Source organism: Rhinoraja longicauda, chromosome 2, assembly GCF_053455715.1.
Source record: "Rhinoraja longicauda isolate Sanriku21f chromosome 2, sRhiLon1.1, whole genome shotgun sequence".
In the NCBI taxonomy this organism is placed as follows: Eukaryota; Metazoa; Chordata; class Chondrichthyes; order Rajiformes; family Arhynchobatidae; genus Rhinoraja; species Rhinoraja longicauda.
The window spans coordinates 33,331,237-33,356,195 of NC_135954.1; the positions used below are offsets into that span (position 1 = coordinate 33,331,237).

General features: G+C 42.6%; 1 protein-coding gene across 2 annotated transcripts in view; it reads right to left on the minus strand.

Annotated features, from left to right (window-relative positions):
• Positions 1–24,959, minus strand: part of pter (phosphotriesterase related) — a 45,542-nt gene that overhangs the window by 15,120 nt on the left and 5,463 nt on the right. For both annotated transcript variants that reach the window (XM_078416693.1, XM_078416702.1), the window contains exon 3: positions 9,785–10,050. In XM_078416693.1, coding sequence (XP_078272819.1) covers positions 9,785–10,050 — 266 coding nt within the window. The remainder of the gene's footprint in view (positions 1–9,784; positions 10,051–24,959) is intronic.

The window sequence follows — 24,959 nt, forward strand, 5'->3', positions numbered from 1 at the left end:
AAGACTGCCTGTTATCGATTTGATGGAGTCGGGGGGGCCGAATAGGATGACCTCGTTTAATTGGAGGAAGTTCTGTGCCATCCAACATTTTATGTCCTCAAGGCAGTGTAAGAGGCTGTTTAAATTTGACTGGTTGTTGGGTTTCAGGGGGAGGTAAAGCTGAGTGTCATCGGCATAGCAGTGGAAAGAAATGCCGTGCCTTTGAATGATTTGGCCAAGGGGGAGCATGTATAGAGAAAAGAGAATGGGGCCTAGGATGGAGCCTTGTGGAACTCCGCAGGAGAGGCTAGCTGGAGCAGAGGAATAACTGCCTATGTTGATGGCGAAACTCCTATCTTTGAGGTAGGAAACGAATCAGCTCAGGGCAGTGCCATCAATGCCAACCGCGTACCGGAGACGGTCAATAAGGATGGTGTGGCCCACTGTATCGAACGCTGCGCTGAGGTCGAGAAGGAGCAGGATTGCACAGTCGCCGGTGTCGATGGCGAGAAGCAGGTCGTTGTGTACCTTCAACAAGGCAGACTCTGTGCTGTGGTGGACTCTGAAACCTGACTGGAAACTTTCCAGGATGGTGTTTTGGTGTAGGTAAGGCACTAATTGGTTTAGAATTGCCTTTTCAAGGACTTTTGACAGGAATGGCAGTTTGGAAATGGGTCTGTAGTTGCTAGGCAAGGTGGGGTCTAGGTTAGGTTTTTTCAGTAGGGGCTGGACCACCGCGTGCTTGAAACAGGTTGGAACAGTGCCAGTGGCCAGAGAACTGTTGATAATAGAGAGGATGCTGGGACCGGCTATTACAATGACATCCTTCATAGCGGAGACAAGCTTTGCAAGGGAGGATAGAGTGACGGGTTGGAAACAGTCCAATTTAGATGAACAGACTAGTGAGACAGCTAGGTCACGGGTGGGAGGGGAAATGTTCATTCTAATATTCTCAACTTTGCTGGTGAAAAATTTAGCGAATTCTTCGCACTTAGCAGGGGACCCAACTAAGCTGGTACTGGGGGCGGGACATATGACAGAGGTAATTGTGCTAAATAGGACCTTGGAGTTATGAGAGTTTTTGGAGATAAGGTCGGAGAAGTATTGTGCTCTAGCAGACTTTACTGCTTCCTGGTATTTGAGAAGATTGTTTCTCAGAATTTCGAAGGAAATTTGAAGCTTGTCACATTTCCACCTCCGTTCTGATTTTCTGCACTCCCTTCTTAGGGCTTTGGTGGTGTCATTGAGCCAAGGCCGACCTTTGGGCTTAGGCTTTTTCATTTTAAGGGGAGCGATAGAATCCAGGATGGAAGAGCAAGTGATATTAAATAAAGAGGTGAGATCCTCAGTGCTGAGATGGGGGGGAGAAGCCTCAATAGTGCAGATGTTGGGGGCAGCTGTGAGAGCCTCGGAGAATTTACTGGCAGTCAATGAATTTATGTCGCGGGAGTAACGAACAGGGAGATGAGATTTTGCGGGAGATAAAGGCAGAGATGCGTCAAAAATGATAGCGCTGTGGTCCGATAGACAGGCCTCAGTAGTTTCAATGTTGTAGATTGGGAATCCGGACGATAACACTAGGTCGAGAGTATGGCCTAACTTGTGAGTGGGTCCCGTGGTGTGAAGAGTCAGATTGAAGGACTCAACCAGGTGCATAAATTCACTCACAAGAGGCTTAGTGGGACAGCAAACATGAATGTTAAAGTCACCAAGAATCATGACCCGGTCAAATTTGGGCAAAATGCTAGAAATCAGATCAGCAAATTGGGTGATGAAGTCCTTATGCATTTTTGGTGGGCGATACACAAGAACAATTAAGATAAGACAAAACGAATCTTCCAAACTTCTTTTCTTCATTAATTGGTTTTATTAAAGTAGCACAAATCATAGAGTAATTCATCAGTTTCCGTACTTTATCAACTGTTTCTTCTTCAGACAATATCTAGAATTCTTACAGTTATTACCGTGTGGTTCTTACAAATATAGATGATACAAGCGTATGGTACGAGTGCGTGTGGTACGAGCGCGTGTGTGGTCAAGAACTGTATGCTCACCATCCTCCGAGTCTAAACTGACCCACAACCTCTGTCGACACACTAGCCTCCTCCCACCTAGACACTCCCAATTACGCATTAAGTCACACCCACAAGCAGGCAAAAAAGACATAAACTAGAAATATTAAAACATAGCCATAACACAATGACAATAACTGAATTAAGCATAAATGGCTCCTATAGACCAGCCTCCCCATCACTGTCTCCATCTACATTTTACCCAGCCTCAGGAGAGCAGCCAACATGATCAAGCTTTCTCACCCCAGTCATTCCCTCTTTGCCCCTCTCACGTCTGGCAGAAGATACAAAAGCTTGAACGCATATATCACCAGATTCAGGAACAGTTTTTCCCCCCACTGTTATCAGACCACTAAATGGTCCTCCCATAAAATATGGTGTAGTCCCGATCTTTTTACAAAACCTGGATTTTTTCTCTGTTATCGCAATGCTATAAAATCATAACCCAATATTTTTCTCTTTGTCCCATTTGTTGAACTGTGTGCAGTTTGATTGTACTTGTGTACAATATGATTTGACTGTTCACAGGGCCATTTTTACAGCATTATGGGCCCCCGGGCAAAGCAGTATACTGGGGCCCCTACCGTTACTCTCCCCCACCCCCCTTTCCCTACCAGCCCCCCCCTGTAGTGCCGGCGAAAAGCACTTACCGAAAAGCACTTAGCGATGGACTTAGGGTGCTACATTGTTGCGAAAAGCACTTACAGATCGCTGTGAGAAGCACTTAGGGACCGAAAATGTTGCGAAAAAAGCACTTACTGAACCTACATTTTTAAAGTAGTATTTATTTATTGCAAGTCACTTAACATACACAGATCAGCATGGGGCCTCTATGCTCGTGGGGCCCCGGGCAAGTGCCCATCAGGCCCATGCGTTAAGACGGCCCTGACTGTTCAGCACTCAGAGTTCCATTCTATTTCAGTACACACGACAATCATAAACAAATACCAACGGATTCAGAGAATTGAATGAGCATGGTTGAGCAGAAGTATGTTAGGATTATCAAGTGTCGAGAAAACACTTGCAGCGAAAGGTTTTAACAACTGATGAGCAACAACCATACAGATTGCAGTCTGGTTCAACCTCAGGAATTAGCACGGTTGGATCTGGTGCTTAGCAATAGAGTTGGTGGCAGAGACTGAGGAGAAGGACATCCAAAAAAGGAACTAGGAGGAGAGAATAATAGTGATCAATTATTTGACAGACTTGGGAAAATTATAGTCATGTCCCTGACGGTCACTGCTCTTTCGATTTGTTTAAATTTGATTCACAGGATGTGGGTATCAGTGGCAATGCCACCATTTACTGTCCATCCCCAATTGCTTTTCAACTGAAGAGTTGGTTAAGAGTGAATCATATTGTTGGGATTGGTGCTGCATATAGCCTTCTGGATCAGCCTACCATGAGACACCTTGTTAAGTGCTTTACTTCATCCAGCTTGTCGAGGCCTTTGGAAATTTATTTTAAATTTCATTGAGATATCCTCTCACTCAGCAAGTATCTTTCCCTTGAAGCCTATTTATATTTTCCTTGCACCTCACGATCCTACCTATCATCAGCTAACATGGAAATATGACATTTATCCCTTCAGCCAATTGTTGATATATACTGTGAAAAGCTGGGGTCCCAAGTACCAACTCTCAGGTTACCTCACTGGTCACAGCCTTCCAACTTGAGAAAGGTATGGATGTCGCGTTTGAAAGGAAATTCATCATTGGCTTATCTACTGGAGATCTTTGAGGATGTAATTAGCAGAATTTAATTACATCCTCAAAGATCTCCAGTCGATCAGTCTGCAGGTCGATTGGCCTTCATGCAGAGGGGTACAATAATTATATGGATCAAGATAAAACATCCTTCCTCACTTTCTTTTTGTCCCACACTATGAATGGACAAAGTAAAGTTTGAACACATTACTCATAAAAACACAGTCCTGTGTGATAAATGTTTCTCGGCCAAAGAGGGTTTTCATGGCGGCAATGTAGCATAAACATATTGGATTCATTCCTGAGATTAAGAATCGTTCTATGAGTAATTGGTTGTAATTACTTTGTACAATTTTAGCTTAAAAGAATGAGAGGTAATCTCTTTGGAACATCTAAAATTCTGAGCTCATTCTTCTTCTTACTGAACTTAAAACTAGTACCACTCCAAAGACGTACAGGTATGTAGGTTAATTGGATGGGTAAAATGTTTAAAAAAAATTGTCCCTAGTGGGTGTAGGATAGTGTTAATGTACGGGGATCGCTGGGCGGCACGGACTTGGAGGGCCGAAAAGGCCTGTTTCCGGCTGTATATATATGATATGATATGATATAATTGGGTTCCAGGAATTTATCTTTCTACTTAACTATACTTTTTAAAGATTAATACTTCAGTTTCTCACGCTCCGTAGACCAATGATTCTGTGGTATTTCTGAAATGTTTTTTGTGCTTTCTTCTGCCAAGTTCTTATCCCAATTATACATCCAACGCTGTCTGTAGGAGACCCACATTTGCTTTCACGGGTTGTTACTTTTTTACATATGTATTGAAGGTCTCATTGTCCATTCTCATGTTTCCCGCCAACTTACTCTTATATTCAATCTTGCCCTTCTTGATATGTACAACAAAGATAATTTCTCACTGCTACACTGATATCTTCACCTTGTAATCATTTATGGATTTTTTTTTAGCTGCAGTGCATGCAAAACAAAATTTTCCATTGTATCTCGGCATATGTGGTAATAATAAACCAGCACCGAAACCCAAACATCTTATCGCTTTTACCTGTCTTTCCTAAATAAAGAACATCCCCAGGCATTAAGCTCTCAGCTTTAATCACCGTGCTGTCACAGTTCATTTGATAATTAGATCACACATCTTTAATTCTACTTCTGTCATTTATTCATTGCCCTGTTGCAAAAGCAGTGAGCATTTAGATGCAACACGTTTAATGTTGCCATTTTAGCTTTTTTCCATTGTTTGACCTCATTTGTTTCTTGTTTTTGTTTCTGCTTTCTATTTATTTTGCTCACTTGGTTCTAACTTCCACTTCATGCTCAGTTTCTTTCCTTCCTGAAAACTTTGTGTAACCTGGTTGTTAGTAGGTTCTCGACTGGTTTGCATATTGTTAAGGAATTCTAGTAATAGGTGCAATTGTTCTCCTTCATAACTGGATGTTATCAAATGCCCAAGATCTATTGATATTCTGCAGAGAATATCAAATTGGGGATTGACAATACACTGTAGAATCTGAATACAATTCCTTTGCAGAGATGAAGAAATTATTTTGCAATTTATTATTCCAGAGTATACTGGGGATGGTATTTTAGTTAACCTTGATAATTGTCATAGATCTGGATGATTAGATAAAATGCAGCTGTGTCTCATTTACAAATGTACTCTATACATATGTTTTGGAAATTCTGAAATCTATGATTGATTCTCATTATCAGAATAATTGATACCCTCCCAGTCCTTCCAATGACTTTTACTCTAATGGGTGATTGTTCAATAGGGAAAAGAACTGAATAGACTGCAGCTCTAAAACATTAGAGATCATTTTAATATTCAGGTACTTGCTCTGAATGGTTTTGTTATAAACCACACCAGTCCATTATTTTGGCACTTTTTAAATAACTTTCTGAGGATGTTCTGATCTGAGGATGTTTTGACAACTATTACATTGTTCTCATCAAACAGCATCTCCCAAACCATTGAAGAGGACTAGGAGTCACAATAAATTGTAGATGTTGGAATTTTGAGCAAAACACAATTCAGCTGGTCAGGTGGCATCTGTGGAGGAAATGGACAGATGGCATTTTGGGTCTTCTTCAGACTAGAAGAGGCCACGTTGCAGACATGTTGGAATGATAAGATCCTGAAAACTCTACCACACTAATGATTAACCTAACAACTATGATCTTCCATGGGGAAACAACAAACTGCAGATGATGGCTTATAAAAAAAGACACAAAGTGCTGGAGTAACTCGGCGGGTCTCTGGAGCATCTCTGGAGAATATGGATAGGTGACGTTTTAGGGTCGGGACCATTCTTCAGACTAATCCATGACCCATGTCTTTGGCTGCCCTATAATCTTCAGTTTTTGCACTATTGTGATTACCTAGTATTATGTTTACCTAGCTATTATTTTATTGTACTATTGATCATTAAACATTTAATTTTATGCATTAATGGTTAAGTTGCAGCAAGTAAGAATTTCCTTGTTCCATAGGGGCAGCACAGTGGAGCAACGGTAGAGTTGCTGCCTTACAACGCTTGCAGTGCCGGAGACCCGGGTTCGATCCCAACTACGGGTGCTATCTGTACGGAGTTTGCACGTTCTCACCGTGGGTTTTCTCCGAGATCTTCGGTTTCCTCCCACACTCCAAAGATGTGCAGGTTTGTAGCTTAATTGGCTTGGTAAATGTAAAAATTGTCCCTAGTGTAGGATAGTGTTAATATGTGGGGATCGCTGGTCGGCGTAGACTTGGTGGGCCGAAGGGCCTGTTTCCGCACTGTATCTCTAAACTAAACTCAAATTGCCAGTAAATAAGATGATAAAATATTCTTGACTCTCTGAACTCTTGACCCCATACAGGTTATCCATCGTTCTGAATTGGAAAGACATAGCTGTTCCTTCATCATTGTGAGGGATAAATCCTGGAACTCCATACCCACCAATGCAGTGGGAGTATCTGCACTGTAAGAACAGTCGCAGTTCAAGAAGATTGCACATCATAATCTTCTCAGGAACAGACAAGGATAAGGAATGTAAGGGGTAACCTTTTCACACAAAGAGTGGTAGGTGTATGGAACGAGCTATCGGGGGAGATCATTGAGGCAGGAACTAGCGCAACATTTAAGAAATATTTAGACAGGTATATGGATAGAAAAGAGTTTGAGGGATCTGGGCCAAACGCAAGCAGGTGAGACTAGTGTAGATGGTACATGTTGATTGGTGTGGACAAGTTAGGTTGAAGGCCTGTTTCCACGCTGTAATACTCTGACAAACACTGGCCATCCCTGGAAAAGCAACATCCACAAAATGAACAAATAACATTCCTGTAATTCCTTATTAACTCAGGACTAGTCATCTTAAAAATATTATCCACAGCAGGGCAAATATTTTCATGAACAAAACATTTAGAACCTAAGAAAAACCTCGCAATGTACTTTTAAGACCACCAATAATTCACAAAACAGAGTCTGAAACTAGAATAAATAACAGGTCAAACAATTGGCTTTAATAGAAGAAGTATGTATGAAAGGTAAATAAATTAAGAAGAATACACTAATACAGTAATTTTCCATTGAGCGATGTTAGAGTCATTGAGTTATACAATAAGGAAACAGGTCACTTAACCCAACTCATTCATGACAGGTACATGAATAGGATTGGTTTAAGACCAAATGCAGGCAGATGGGACTAGTGTAGATGGGGCATGTTGGTCAGCACGGGCAAGTTGGGCCGAAGGGCCAGTTTCCATGCAGCATGACAACCAATGAGCTTACTTGAGCTAGCACCAGTTGCCTGCAAGGTTCTTGCTGAACCTTGTCTGTCCATATACCTATCCAAATATCTTTTAAAACTAATTGTACCCACCACTGCGGCTTTTTCTGGCAACTCGACCTATATTCCCTCCACCCTGTGTGAAAAACCTGATTCTCAGATCCACTCAATTTTTTTTCCCTCTCTCATTTACCCTATGCCCTCCGATCTCAGGCTTCCTTACTCTGGGAAAAGGACTGTAACCAATCATTCTTTTGTAAACCTCTACCATGGTCATCCCTCAACCTCCTTTGCTACAGAATCAACAGTCCCAGCCTATCCATTCTCAAGCCCTCCAATTCTGGCAAAATGCTTGTATGCAACCTTTTTGGATTAATCTGATCCTTTTTCAAGTAAGGGGACTATAACTGCATTAAAGACTCCAGGTGCAGCCTCACCATTGATTTGGACAACTGTAACATGGCATCACGACACTTGTATTCAATGCCCGGACCCGTTAAGGCTTACTTTCTTTAGGATTATCCAACTGCACATATTATAAGCTCCAAAAGAGAACTTCTGATTTTGATCAGTATGTGAACTATGTCGGACCTGCTTAGAAGGAGCCGAAGAATCGTCTAAAGATCACAATATTAATCCGAACCTGCAAGAGAAATGTGTCGGATGGAGCTGCAGATACTGGGTTAAACTGAAGATAGACCCAAAATGCTGGAGTAACTCAGCGTGACAGGCAGCATCTCTGGAGAGAAGGAATGGATAACGTTTCGGGTCAGGCCCTTCTTCAGACTAGTAGGCACATGAGAAATGTTGGGCACATACACAAAGTTGAGATTTGTTCCCAGTCAGTAATGCCAAACAGATAATATAGCAGGTAGACACAAAATGCTGGAGTAACATCCGTCTGAAGAAGGGTCTCGACCTGAAACGTCCCCCATTCCTTCTCTCCAGAGTCGCTGCCTGTCCCACTGAGTTACTCCAGCATTTTGTGTCTACCTTCGATTTAAACAGCATCTGCAGTTCTTTCCTGCAGATAATGTAGCAGCGTCTGCATGCTACACTACATTTCCAAAATGCAGTTCCATTGAGATAATGTTACAAGTAATGTTAATGACTAAGAACACATTTTTTATCTAGTAGAAAATGCAGAACTAACTATATCATTTACAAATGATCATCCCACGTATGAAAAAGTCTAATTTGAACAAGATAAGATCAGCCATGTCTAATCGTATCTTTCGTCGGTAAGCACTCCTTATAATAATAATAATAATAATAATAATAATAATAATAATAAACATTTATTTTTTATAGCGCTTTTCCAAATGCTCAAAGACGCTTTACAAAAACAGTCAAGACATAAAAACAAACAGACAAACTATCCTGACGGAGAAGCGGCGAACAAATAGCGCCAGCGTCCTCTCACGTCAGGGTCCGGCAGTAGACAATAAAGAACACAAGACACACAATTACAATTTTTAACACAAACAGCCATCACAGTGATTGCTCCAGGCACATCCTCACTGTGATGGAAGGCAAAGAAAAGTCTTATCTCCTCCTCATTCTTCTCCCGTGGTGCCACGAGGCGATCGAGGCTCCCGACTTTTGAAGCCCCCACCGGGCGATGGAAAGTCCCAGGGCCGAGCCAAGCAGGCCGATGAAGGTCCTGAGCCCCCACCGGGCGATGGAAAGTGCCGCGGCCAGGCCACGCAGGGCGATGAAGGGCCTGCGAGCGGGTCAATCAAACCTCGCGCTTCGGGGTGGTCGAAGCTGCTACGGCTGGAGCTCCCGAAAGCCGGTCGCCAGCCAGGGACCTGCGAGCTCCCGATGTTGCGGACTGCAGGGCCCACGGCGAAGCCTCCGAGATGGTAAGTCCAGGCCCTGCGACCGGAGTCTTCAAGGTCGATCCCAGCTGGAGGCCGCCGACTCCACGGTGTTAGGCCGTAGCACGAACGGAGGCACAACACGGTAAAGGTCGCATCTCCGTTGAGGAGGAGATTGGAAAAAAGGTTTCCCCCACCCCCCACCACCCCCCACATATACAGAGTTAAAAATAAATCAAAAGAAACATTTAAACGATAACAAAGACAAAAACAAAATAAAGACAGAGAGACTGCCGGTGAGCCGCAGCTGCAGAACGCAGCCACGCCCCCTAAATAATATTATATATAATATTATAATAATAAAGCTCAAAAACAATTTGCAAGTAAGCTAAGTCCTTGTACAACTTCCTCCACTTACCTGTCTAGATGGGACATGACTGTTTTGGAGATATCAGCCCCAGCCTCCTGAAGTATTCGAATAATCTCGAAAGGTGAGTCAACCTTTCTGCCTGGGTGAATGATAACAGGACAGCCAAGCTGTGTCTGGGCCTCAGCTGTGGCACGAAGAACTCTCTTTTCACTCTCGGTGATTGGCCAAGAACAGCCGATTTCTCCGATCACTCCACATTTGATGTCAGTTCCATCTGCTCCAAGGAGAATCTCATTCACAAGAATACCTGTTAACTGCAAAAAAAACAAAAAAACACCTGGTATGTTACTGCACAAAATTTACCATGTTAACATACTAGAGATAATCATCTGGATTCTTCAGTGATTTTCAATTGCCTCAGAATTCCCCCAGTTGCTTCCCCAGATTATTCCACTCTCACATTATTAACCAATGCCATTCATATCCATCTTACTTAAGAGTGATCATAATATTATAGAATTTTGTTAAAAAAAAAGATTCAATGTGATTCATTAAGACTAAGGGCTTAAGCAAGGAAACTACATGAAATAGGTATGATAGATTGAGAAACCACATCAAAATGATGGATGTAGGCAAGTAATGACTGACATGTAATCAAGTAATAGTTAGATTGCAAATAAGTATATCCTCATAAAGGTAGAAAACTGTATGGGAAGTGTCCCAACTGTAATGGATAAGAAAAGTTAGCAATCATTTTAGGTTAAAGGAAAAGGCTTATAATATTGCCTAAAAGAACCGAAACCAAAATGTGTGGGTATATTTCAGAAATCAGCAGGAGAGGACTAAGGCATTGAAAAGTAATCTGGATAGAAATATAAAGGCTTTGCTTCCTGAGGTGGATCACAATCTCCTTTGTCTTACTGACATTGAGGGAAAGGTTGTTGTTTTGGTACCAGGTTATGAGGTTCTCAATTTCAGGAATATAGGTCTTTGATCAGGTTGGAGAAGCTGCAATTGGACCAGAAAAGATTACGGAGTGAATTGACAGAGGTGTACAAGATTATTAAAGATTTAGATGAGAAAATTAAACTAGCTATAGAGCTCAGTTTTAAGGGTTAATGCAAGAAACACGCATGAATGTCATGAAAAGCTGTTTTATGCAATAAATGGCAATGACTCAGAACTTGCTGTCCATGAGATCGGGGAATGGAACCGATCAATAACTTCAAAGAGAGAATTAAGGGAAATAAAATTGCACAGTTAGAGACACCAAATAGGAGCATTAGTTTGAATTGGTTTCCAGATAGAGATAGCATAATACTCAATTGGCCACCTCTAGTGAAAATGTGGTTCCATGGCTATTTGATTAACATGGTATCATTCATAACCTCAGCTCATTCCAATGCACTTTGCAGCTAATTGTGCTCACGTTTAATGTAGGGAATCTGGCAGCCAATTCACATGTGGCAGGCTCCCACAAACAGATGGCAAGCGCCACAAACAAAACTTGATAATGACCATGTAATCTGTTTTTAGGTACGAAAGAATAAATATTGGCCAAGACACCGGAATAACTCCTCCGCTTTTCTTCAAAATAGCGCTGTCAGATCTTTTGTATCCATCTGAGAGACCAGATGGGGTTTCATTTGAATGCTTTATCTTAAAAGATGGCATTTCTGACACCCCAACACTCCTGCAGTACTTTGGAGGCCGAGATGCACGGTGTATCCAATCTCTGGAACTAGATTTAAATACGCAACGTTCCAAGTCAAAAGTGAGAGGGTCAACAACTGAGACACCTGCCAAAATTTCAGCTGTGAAAGCATGAAAGAATAAAAAGAGTTTGAAATGGAGCAGCCAATGTACTGAGAAGTTGGGGGGGGGGAGTAGAGGTTTTGTGGGAGTTTTGAAAGGAGGGGACAAAGTGTGGAAACTTTATGCCAAGGAGGTTTAGAGACATGGTTACACCTGAGTCTGGGTGAGGAACACTGAAGGAGGATCGCAAGTAAGTGCTGAGCAAAGATGGAAAATTAGCTGCATTTTGATGGTGTTAAAACTGGTGTGTGCAGAATGAGGATCAGAGCTTCAAATAAACTGGAAGAGGACAGTGTGACATGCATGAGCAGGAGTGTTCTTGTATGTGCATCATAACTCTAATCCTGTAAGCTCCAATTTTGTTAAATAACTAATACATTTAAAAGACACAAATTACTTTTAAAAGGCATTTGGACAGGTACATGGATAGGAAAGGTTTAGAGGGATTTGGGCCCAACATAGGCAGGTGGGACTCGTGCCAATGGGGTATGTTGGTTGGCATAGGCAAGATGGGCTAAAGGACCCGTTTCCATGTTGTATGACTAACTCTCGATCTATTGGAACCATTGTGGAATCCATGATATATGGTATGATGATAACCAGCATTATTTCTATGGTGAACCAATTGTGAAACCTAGGAATGTCAACCATTGGGATCTGGGAGTTTACGTGTCTTCAGTTCCATTACCTTATAGCTATAGTCATGGTTGGTCTTCTGGCTCCTGATTGCACAACTCGGCATAAAGGACTCTGTGAATTTACCCTATCTATTTCTCTCATGATTTTATATACCTCTATAAGATCACCCCTCATCCTTTTGCACTCCAAGGAATAAAGACCTAACCTGCTCAACCTCTCCCTATAAATCTAGCATCGACTACTGGCAACATCCTCAAAAATCCTCTTCGTACCCTGTCCAGTTTGACAACATCTTTCCTATAACATGGTGACCTAAACTGAACACAGTATTCCAAATGTGGTTTCACCAATGTCTTATGCAACTGTAACAAACCCTCCCAACTTCTGTACTCAAGAAATCTCCAACACTATTTTTCTTAATGATAATTTATTTTAGCACTTTATTCACTCTGGATCTGTTGATCTCCATTTCCAGTGGATTTTATGTGTCTCCTTCCATTAAGGTTCAACTGTAATGGTTAATACGGCTCTACAACAAGGAAAAGGTTAGTGTGGATCCCTCAGACAGAGACTGAAAAAAAAACACATTGGAGAATAAATGACAAGAATTTAAACAATTATGCATATTGATGACTCCGAAGAGGAGACGTTAAATATCACCAGCAATTGTCCTGGACCAGCCATATCGAAGCAACTGCCAAGAAAGCACACCAACACCTCTACTTCCTTAGAAGGCTTAGAAAGTCCAGCATATCCCAAACAACCTGGCCAACTTCTATTGATGAGGCGTAGAAAGCATTTTATCAAGATGCATCAGAGAATGGTTAGGGAACAGCTTCATCCAAGACCGCGAGAAATTGCAGAGAATTGTGGACATAACCCAGACCATCATGCAAACCAACCTCCTTTCCATTAACTCCATCTACAGTTCACACTGCCTCAGCAAGGCCATTAGCATAATCAAGGACGAGACCCACCCTTCTCACTCCCTCTTCTCCCCTCTCCCATCAGGCAAGATGTACAGAAGTATGAAAGCACATACCTCCAGGTTCAGGACAGTTTTTTCCCCAGCTGTAATCAGGCAACTGAACCATGCTATCATGGACAAGAGTGTGGATCTGATCTATCATCTACCTCATTGGAGACCTTCGAAATATCTTTACTAGACATGACCTTGCACTATACGTTATTCCCTTAATCCTGTAACGGAACACTGTGGACGGCTTGATAACAGAAACAGGTATAACAGAGCTTTATTTGTCGTTCGGCACCGAAGTACCGAACGAAACTACATAGCAGTCACAGAAAAAAAGAACACAAGACACATAACCCCAACACAAACGTCCATCACAGTGACTCCAAACACCCCCTCACTGTGATGGAGGCAACAAAACTTCCACTCTCTTCCCCACGCCCACGGACAGACAGCTCGTCCCCGACCGACCTGCACAGTCCCCGCACCGGGCGCTGAAACGTCCCGCGGCCGAACCGGGCGATGAAAGGCCCGCGACCAAGCCTTGCGCAGCTAAGTCCAGTGGCCGAGCCGCACCGGGCGATGTTAAGTCCCGTGGTCGAGCCGCACCAGCGATGTTAAGTCCCGTGGCCGAGCCGCACCGGGCGATGTTAAGTCCCGTGGTCGAGCCGCACCGGGCGATGTTAAGTCCCGTGGTCGAGCCGCACCAGCGATGTTAAGTCCCGTGGCCGAGCCGCACCGGGCGATGTTAAGTCCCGTGGTCGAGCCGCACCGGGCGATGTTAAGTCCTGCAGTCGAGCCGCACCAGCGATGAAAAGACCCGCAGCCGAGCCGCACCGGGCGATGTTAAGTCCCGCAGCCGAGCTGCACCGGGCGATGTTAAGTCCCGCAGTCGAGCCGCACCAGCGATGTTAAGTCCCGCGGCCGAGCCGCACCGGGCGATGTTAAGTCCCGCGGCCGAGCCGCACCGGGCACTGTTAAGTCCAGCGGCCAAGCCGCACCGGGCGATGTAAAGTCCAGCGGCCAAGCCGCACCGGGCGATGTTAGGCCCCGCAGCCGAGCCACACCCCGCGCCGTGAGGAAGAGAAAAGTTCCCCCCCCCCCACACCACCACCCCCTCCCACACATACACAACCAAAAAAATATATAAAAACCATCCCAACACCGACACACAACAAAAAAAAAAAGGAAAAAAGACGAACAGACTGCTAGTGAGCCGCTGCCGTTAGGCGCCGCCACTTCCGGAATTAATGTACAGGCTTGATATCATGTATAGTCTCTTTGCGGATTGGATAACACGCAACAAAAATGCTTTTTACTGTACCTCAGTACACACGACCATAATAAACTGAACTATGTTCAAGAGCAACTAAATTCTGCACACTCAATGGGAACCAATAACACATACATGAGTAAAAAGATGGTGGAATTGAAAGGATTCAAGGATCTGGTGTCCAAATTAAAAGCGTAGAACCACAAAGATAATAATCCACACTACCTCAGCCATGTGCATATTGGCAAAGGGTAAATGAGATTAGTTATATTGACTGTGTGACTCAGAGGTCACTGTTTGAGAAATTGGTTACAACCCATAGAGCACTAGCGCATATACAGGAGGGAAAGGGAGCTGTGCAGTCTGAAGAAGGGTCTCGACCCAAAACGTCACCCATTCCTTCTCTCCTGAGATGCTGCCTGACCTACTGAGTTACTCCAGCATTTTGTGAATAAATACCGTCGATTTGTACCAGCATCTGCAGTTATTTTCTTACACTGCCAAACTTCCATAGTCTCACAAGGAAGTAGAGGCATTAGAGTACTGGACGTAAATAGCTATGATCTAGTAGCTATTACATTATATGATTGCAAAGTGTTCAGCTTTTCAAATTAAGTATTCCAGGGTACTTAACTTCAAAAAGAGCTTGACAGTAGAAGGAGGGGAAGTTGGCCCTCGTGTTACAGAATGGGACCATGATCTGCAGTGACCTCCATAATGTTTGGGACATCTTTCATTTATTTATTTGCCTCTGTACTCCACAATTTGAGATTTGTAATAGAAAAAAAATCACATGTGGTTAAAGTGCACATTGTCAGATTTTATTAAAGGCCATTTTTATACATTTTGGTTTCATTGTAAAGAAATTACAACTGTGTTTTTACATAGTCCCACCACAATTTCAGGGCACCATGATGTTTTGGACACATGGCTTTACAGGTCTTTGTAATTGCTCTGGTGTGTTTAATTGCCTCTTCAATGCAGGTATAAGAGAGCTCTCAGCAACTAGTCTTTCCTCCAATCTTTCCATCACCTTTGGAAATTTTTATTGCTGTTTATCAACATGAGGATCAAAGTTGTGCCAATGAAAGTCAAAGAAGCCATTACGAGACTAAGAAACAAGAATATAACTGTTAGAGACATCAGACAAACCTTAGGCTTACCAAAATCAACTGTTTGGAACTTCATTAAGAAGAAAGAGAGCACTGGTGAGCTTACTAATCACAAAGGGACTGGCAGGCCAAGGAAGACATCCACAGCTGATGACAGAAGAATTCGCTCTATAATAAAGAAAAATCCCCAAACACCTGTCTGACAGATCAGAAACACTCTTTAGGAGTCAGGTGTGGATTTGTCAATGACTACTGTCTGCAGAAGACTTAACGAACAGAAATACCGAGGCTACACTGCAGGATGCAAACCACTGGTTAGCCGTAAAAATAGATGACCAGGTTATAGTTGCCAAGAAGTGCTTAAAAGAGCAACCACAGGTTCTGTAAAAAGTCTTGTGGACAGATGAGGCAAAGATTAATTTATGTCAGAGTGGTGGCAAGAGCAAAGTATGGAGGAGAGAATGAACTGCCCAAGATCCAAAGCATACCACCTCATCTGTGAAATACGGTGGTGGGGGTGTTATGGCCTGGGCATGTATGGCTGCTGAAGATACTGGCTCACTTATCTTCATTAATGATACAACTGCTGATGGGAGCAGCACAATGAATTCTGAAGTATATAGACACATCCTATCTGCTCAAGTTCAAACAAATGCCTCAAAACTCATTGGCTGGAGGTTCATTCTACAGCAAGACAATGATCCCAAACATACTGCTAAAGCAACAAAAGAGTTTTTCAAAGCTAAAAAATGGTCAATTCTTGAGTGGCCAAGTCAATCACCCAATCTGAACCCAATTGAGCATGCCTTTTATATGCTGAAGAGGAAACTGAAGGGGACTAGCATCACCAGAGAAGACACCCAGCAACTGGTGATGTCCATGAATTGCAGACTTCAAGCAGTCATTGCATGCAAAGGATATGCACCGAAATACTAAACATGACTAGTTTCATTTACATAACATTGCTGTGTCCCAAACATTATGGTGCCCTGAAATGGGGGGACTATGTATAAACACAGTTGTAATTTCTACGTGGTGAAACCAAAATGTATAAAAATGGCCTTTATCATATCATATCATATATATACAGCCGGAAACAGGCCTTTTCGGCCCACCAAGTCCGTGCCGCCCAGTGATCCCCGTACATTAACACTATCCTACACCCACTAGGGACAATTTTTACATTTACCCAGCCAATTAACCTACATACCTGTACGTCTTTGGAGTGTGGGAGGAAACCATTGAAATCTATTAATGTACACTTTAACCACATGTGATTTTTTTTCTATTACTAATCTCAAATTGTGGAGTACAGAGGCAAATAAATAAATGATGCGACTTTGTCCCAAACATTATGGAGGGCATTGTAGAATCAATTTGGAGTTGTGAAACTGAAAGACAGAGAGAAGACAATGATGGGAATTGTTTACAGACTTCCAAGCTGCAGTGGATGGAGGAAAAAGTATTAATCGGGGAATTAGAGAATTATTTAAGTATAATACAATAATAATGCAGATTTTACATATAGACTTTGGCAAACTAATTGAGTAGTAATACTGTGGAGGACGAAGGGTGAATTCATAGAATGTACCTGATATGATTATCTAGGTCACATATTGGTGGGATGGACAGATGTTGAAGATCTGGAGGCAATAAAAGACTAGGACCAATCAGGACTGGCTACAAATGACCTTAGACAAGCTGTTCATAAATTCATCAGTGATAGGAGGAGATTTAGGCCATTTGGGTGGCATTTTGAGTTGAGACCCTTCTTCAGACTGAGAGTCAGAGGAAAGGGAGACAGAGATAAGGAAATGTAAGGTGTGAAAACGAGGCATCATAGGAGATGCGGCTCAAGGAAAATGTAGAATAGATCATTGTTAGCTAGGAAAAGGTGACAACGAAGCATATAGAGATAAAATTCTATTTTTGAATTCTATCTTTGCTCTATCTTCGAAATATATGTGTTGTTCCTCTAATTTGTATGTGGCCTCACTCAAAATGAGTGTCGGAGCTGGGGCGGTGGGGGAAGGGTGTATGGGAAAGGGAACAAAAAATAGGCCTAAAAGTGGATTGGAGACATGTAGAGAGGGGGTGGGGGGTTAACATATAGACGATGATGTAGAGACATCTATATCTCTCGTTTCCCTTATCCTTAACTAATCTGAAGAAGGGTCTCGACCCGAAACATCAACCATTCCTTCTCTCCAGAGATGTTGCCAGTCCCGCTGAGTTACTCCAGCATTTTGTGTCTACCTTATATTCTGTTGGCTTCAGCCTCAAAAAACTCCTGATGCGGAGTCAGGGGGTATGGGGAGAAGGCAGGATCGGGGTACTGATTGTGAATGATTAGCCATGATCACATTGAATGGCGGTGCTGGCTCGAAGGGCTGAATGGCCTACTCTGCACCTATTGTCTATTGTCTTTCAACACTATTTTCCTTTCATAAATCCATGTGGGAAAATTTACCCACATTTGTAAATTTGTAGGCAAATTTTTGGAATCTATTATTAAGGGAGTGTTAAAAGTGCACTTGGAAAATAATTAGGCTAACTGGTAATTTTAAAAAAAACATTAAAGTGCACGGAAAATATTAGGCTAACTCGTAACAATATACAACATGCAAATCCAGTCCAGAGACTTCACTTTAATGAATGTTATTGTCACAAGGTCATGAAAACGATTATATCTCTCTCCTGCATTAAGGGATATCTGCAACTACAAGATGCCATTGCTCCATCACAAACACTTACGGTCACGTGTATTCTATTGGCCTTTTCTGTTTTGGAGCTATGCTTAGTTAATCTGGATGACAGACCACCTTGGGTCTCTGAATTGGAAGGGTACAGAGGTTGAATTTATCTTCTGGCAATCACTGCATTTTTGTGCCTTAGTTTTATTTGAAATCCTGCATTTTAGTTACTTTCAGACGAGTATATCATGCAAATCTTCCTTTATGGCTCCTCCTGGTTGGAATAATTGTACTCAGTGAAACATTTACCATGTTGAATTATTTATTCCAATCAATGTTAATACTTTCATAACTATTTGATGCGTTTAAAACCAGTTTGTTTGTCCACCCAATTTCATATCCTGGACGTCACAAAGACAGTTAATGCACCCTTCAGAAATGCTCAACAATAATTTGGAAACTCTCTTTATTATGTTAATGAAACTTATAGCATCTGAAGACTCACTCGGGTAGTTCCACCTGCCTACGTTTGGCTCATATCCTTTTACACCTATCCAATCCATCTACCTGTCCAAATGTTTCTTAAACATTGTGATAGTTCCTGTCTCAACTGCCTCCTCTGTCTGACCAGCTGAATTACTCCAGCATTTCTTGTAAAACAGTATCTGCAATTCTTTCTGTCTACCTACTAGTTTCCTAATCAGGTTTTTACCTAATTACCCAAAAAGTGACAAGCAGCCATTGAAGAAATGACAACCTATTTGGCTGTGTAAAAGTGACTGACTTACTGCGGCCAACTTTGCTCTTCTGCTGGAAGTGAAAATTACTTTCCCATGAGCTGCATGACCGTTTAAGTTATAAATAATGTCCTTCTGATATATTTGCCAAAATAACAGCAGAATAATCCATTAACCAATAAATCCTTGGCCAGTGATGGGGCAATCAGTTATCACTCTGGCATCTAAATGATTGTATTGGAAATAAGTAGCCCGACTAATAAAAGGCAATCTTATAGCGTAGAAAACACATAAAATAATTTAAATATTTATATCCTATTTAAATCACTTCTAGTTTTATATGGATGACTATATAAAGTACAAAAGGCAACAACCTGTCTGCATGTCTGTAACACTGTTACATGATAGTCATAAATCTGTACTGCTTTCATTTATATTCATGGTGAATTAAGAATATGGGGATTTAAGAATATAAGAAATAGGAGCAGGAATAAGCCCCACTATTCAATAAGGTCATGATTGAGTTGAGTGATGCCTCAAATCCATTGTTTTTCCTAAACTCCCATTAGAGCATTTTGGTGACAGTGATCACAATTCAGTGATATTTAAGGTGGTAATGGAAAAGGGTAAAGAGGGACCAGAGGAAAGAGGAAAATTTCTAAATTGGGGCAAGGCCGATTTAAATCTGATAAGGCAGAAGTTGGCCCTGGTGGACTGGGATCAGCTTCTCGTGGGGAGGACCGCATCAGAACAGTGGGAGTCATTCAAAGGAATAATTGAAAAAGTACAGAGGAAGCATGTTCCCCTAAAGTTTAAGGGTGGGACAAACAAGTCCAAAGAACCTTGGATGTCGAACAATATAGTAGGATTGATTCGAAAAAAAAGGGGGGCTTTTGGAAGGCATAAAGAACTTAAGGCACAGACATCATTAGAGGAATACAGAAGGTGTAGGGCGGTTCTTAAAAAAGAAATTAGGAGAGCAAAAAGTGGCCATGAGATAGCACTAGCGGGCAAAATAAAAGAAAATCCCAAAGTGTTCTATAAGTATATCAAGGGTAAGAGGATAACGAGGGAAAGAGTGGGGCCCATCAGGGACCATAGTGGAAAGCTGTGTGTGGAGCCAGAGGATGTAGGAGATGTTTTAAATGATTTTTTTGCATCTGTTTTTACGAGGGAGGAGGGCGCTGCGGACTTAGAAATGGAGCAGGAGGGTTGTGATGTTCTTGAGCATATTGCTATTGACAGGGAGGCGGTGCTGGAGGCTCTGGCAGGCTTAAAAGTGGATAAGTCTCCGGGCCCTGACGAGATGTATCCCAGGATGCTGAGTGAGGCAAGGGAGGAGATTGCGGGGGCTCTGGCACAAATTTTCAGAGCCTCTCTTGCAACAGGGGATGTACCGGAGGACTGGAGGATAGCTAATGTGGTGCCATTATTTAAAAAGGGCAGTAGGGATAAACCTGGGAACTACAGGCCGGTGAGTCTGACATCGGTGGTGGGGAAGCTGCTAGAAAAGATTCTGAGGGACAGAATCAGTCTTCACTTGGAGGATCGAGGGTTAATTAAGGATAGTCAACATGGCTTTGTTAAGGGAAGGTCGTGTCTGACTAACGATTGAATTTTTTGAAGGGGTGACCAAGGAGGTAGATGGGGGTAGTGCAGTGGATGTGGTATACATGGATTTCAGTAAGGCTTTTGACAAGGTCCCACACAGGAGATTAGTCAAGAAGGTAAGAGCCCATGGGATCCAGGGCACCTTGGCAAAATGGATTAAAAAACTGGCTTAGTGACAGAAGGCAGAGGGTGATGGTAGAAGGGTGCTTCTGTGACTGGAGGCCGGTGTCCAGTGGGGTGCCGCAGGGATCGGTGTTGGGTCCCTTACTGTTTGTAATCTACATAAATGATCTGGATGTCAACGTACAGGGCATGATCAGCAAGTTTGCAGATGACACAAAGGTAGGGGGGGTGGTGAATAGCGAGGAAGGGATCTGCAAGCTGCAGGAAGATATAGATGAGATGGTCAGATGGGCGGAGCAGTGGCAGATGGAATTTAATCCTGAAAAGTGCGAGGTGATGCACTTTGGCAGAAATAACTTGGAGAGGGAGTACACCATGAATGGAAGGACCCTAGGGAAGACAGGGGTACAGAGGGACCTTGGAGTACAGGTACACAAGTCCTTGAAGGCAGCAGGACAGGTGGACAGGGTGGTCAAAAAGGCATATGGATTACTGGCCTTCATTAGCCGGGGCATCGAATATAAAAGTAGGGGGGTAATGATGGCATTGTACAGAACATTGGTGAGGCCACAGCTGGAGTATTGTGTACAGTTCTGGTCACCACATTATAGAAAGGATGTGATAGCTTTGGAGAGGGTGCAGAGGAGATTCACCAGGATGCTGCCAGGGATGAAGGGCCTCAGCTATGAGGAGAGACTGAGCAGACTGGGGTTGTTTTCCCTGGAGCAGAGAAGGCTGAGAGGGGACATGATCGAGGTGTACAAGATCATGAGGGGCATAGATAAGGTAGATGGCGTGGAACTTCTTCCACTGGTGGAAGGTTCAACAACGAGGGGACATAGATACAGGGTAAGGGGAGGAAGGTTTCGGGGGGATGTGAGAAAGAATTTTTTCACCCAGAGGGTGGTTGGAGTCTGGAACTCACTGCCTGGGGTGGTGGTGGAGGCAGGAACACTCACAACGTTTAAGAGGCATTTGGATGGGCACTTGAAATGCTACAACATTCAGGGCTACGGTCCAAATGCGGGAAAATGGGATTAAAATTAGACTATGTTTGGTAACGGGCGGCGCGGACACGATGGGCCGAAGGGCCTCTTTCTGTGCTGTAGGACTCTATGACTCTATGACCTTTGACTTACCTTTACACTTAAAATCTATCCATCTCAGCACTAAATATATTCAGTGTTTCAGCCTCCATTCCCCACTGAAACAAACTATTTCAAAGACTCATGACCCTCTGACAGAAGAAATATGTCGATGTATGGCCCCTTATTCTGAAGCTTAGATTCCACCTCCCCAAATGAGGAATGGCCCCATGATTTCACTTCAGAATTGCATGAATTTCATTGAGGCCAAACCAGCTCAATCATTTCTCATAGATAGCCCTTTCATTCTCCTTTTCCGAACTGCCTTCAATGCAAGTAAATCCCTATAGGCACAAGAGGCTGCAGATGCTGGAAACTAGAGCAAAAAGTGAATTGCTAGTGGAACTCGACGTGTCAAGCCGAATCTGTGGAGAGAGCAACAGAGTTGATGACTGAGCATTTCCAACATTTTACAATTTTTGTTCCAGATTGCCTGCATTTGCAGTTTTTTGCTTTTCGACCCAGTGGTCCAGGTGTGGTGCAGCCGTGAACATTTCCAGCAAGACTTTCCTATTTTTATTCTCCATCTCCCTTGCAATGACAGCCAATATTATATTTGCTTTCCTAATTATTTTCTGTACTTGCCAGGCTAACCTTTTGTGTTTCCTAGATAAGGACGCCCAGACCTCACTATTCAGCAGCATTTTGTAGTCTCCCTCCATTTTAAACAATATTCCATTTTTTCTACTGTTCCTCGCAACATGGATAACACAACATTTCCCCACAATATACTCTATCTGTCAAACCTTTCTCCATCCACTTAAACCAAACTATATTTACATACACTTCATATTCTCCTTCTCCCTACTGCCGTTGGGCAGAAAATACAGAAGCTTGAAAGTGCACACAGGAATGGCTACTTCCCCTCTGTTATTAGGCTTCCATAAGTCCTTCTATAAGTTAGGGTAAGCTAAGCTGGGGTACTCTCCAATTCAACTCCACCCATTGCGCACATTGTGCTGCCTGTGTGTGTGTCCACATTCTGCTTGATTTTCGTCCGGGTGCTCCGGTTTCCTCCCACATCCCAAATGCAGGTTTGTAGATTAAAATTAGCCTTTGTAAATTGCCCCAACTGTGTAGGGAGTGGATGAGAAAGTGGGACAACAGAGAACTAGTGTGAACGAGCGATCGACAGTCTTTGTGGACTTGGTGGACCGAAGGTCTTGTTTCCATGCTGTATCTCTAAACTACACTAAGACCAAACTAAATAAGCAAAGAAGAAAAGGGAAACAATTAGATTGCAGATCCTCTGGTGTAGGATCCGAGAACTAATTTCCGAAGGTAGTATCAGCAGGTTGGTGAGACCATCCCTTGCTACACTACTCGGTGGAAGTGATAGCAAACAGCTCTAACTAATGCCATGTATACTTGTGTTTAACTATGCATGAGTGGAAGTTAAATACATGCTGGCAATTGAAAGGGATTAGACATGCAAGGATACACATAAGGAACTGAAAACCCAGTCTATAATAACAAAATGTTGTAACATTTTTGTCATGGTTTTCCCACAGGATGAATGGATAACTTGAATAAAAAAAGATTGTGATTTCACCACATCCATTACTCATGTTTAGACTTACGGGACTCTATGCAAGGTAGGTACTTATACCTCCTTCTGTCAATTTTTAGACTTAATTTCACTGCTTCTGGGTTGAACTGACAATTAAATGACCACAGTCGCAAACATCCCATCAGGAAAATAACTTGCCAGTTAATTATTTAAAGTTAATTATTTAAAGTTTACAAGCAGCTCACCCATAACACTGCCTGTGGATAGTCCACAGTGCATTGTGATTGTGTAATAACTAGCCTGGTATATTCTCTTTAACAATACCTCTTTGGCCCACAATGCCAGTGACAAACATGATGCTAAGTTAAACTAATCTCCTCTGCCTGTACGTGATCCATATCCCTCCATTCCCAGCTTATCCATGTGTCTCTCTAACAGCCTCTCAAACGCCACTATTGCATCCGCCTGCATCTCCACACTTGGCAGCACTTTCCAGGCACCGATCACCCCCTTATGGCAGCTTTTCATGGTATCTCACATCCAGAGAACATTGCAGAAAGCTTCATAGCAACTAATTATTTCCGTAGGCAAGTTTGTTTATTTGTAATACTTATTTTCACCGGATATGAACCAGAAAAATGAATTTCCTACTTGCTGCAGCTTTGCGGGCACATTTGGAGCGACTACAATAAATGCACAATAAATTGTCAGTCATTCTAAGTAAACTAGATCATGACGGTGCCAAATCCAAAGTAGGTGGAGCAACCAGGTAGTTCAAAGTCCGTTCAAGTAGTTCACAAGGTTGGAGGTGGTTGAGGTGGAATTGCGTTCGGATGTGATTCAAGAACCTGATGAATGATGACAAGAAGCTGCGCATGAACCTGGTGGTAACGGTTCTCAGGCTCTGTTACCACCTTCCCGATGGTGATAGCAAGAAGAGATCATGGCTGAGGTAGTGTGGGTCTTTGATGATATTAGCTACCTTCATGAAATAGTGTTTCCTGTAGATCCCTTTGATGGTGGGAATGTTAATACCCGTGAGGGATTGGGCAATGTCCACCATTTTCTGCAGCATGATTCATTCTCGTGCGTTTGAATTTCTAAACCAGGCTGTGATGCAATCAGTTACTATGCTCTCCATTGTACATTTGTAGAAGTTCGACCAAGTATTTGGCAAATGCTGTATCTGATGAAGTACAAGCATGAGTGAGCTTTCTTTGCAATTGCATTGATGTTTTGGGCTCAGGACAGCTCAGAGATGTGTACGCCCAGGAACTTGAAGCTGTTGACTCTCTCTTCCACCATCCCACGAATGAGGATAGGTGCAGGGTCCCTTGGCATTCCCTTCCTGAAGTTAACAATGACCTCTTTGGTGTCATTAATGTTGGCAATAACACCGTGGTATCAGTCACGAATTTAAAGACTTTTAACATCTTGACACATTTGTAATATTGGTAGAGTTGGAGTTTAACTATTATTAGGTTGGAAATAAAAATTCTGGGTATATTTTGTGATTGATACAAATAAGACATTTTGGCTTGTGTCATTTGATATATTTTTCAATTGACACGACTGAATTTCTGCATTCTAAC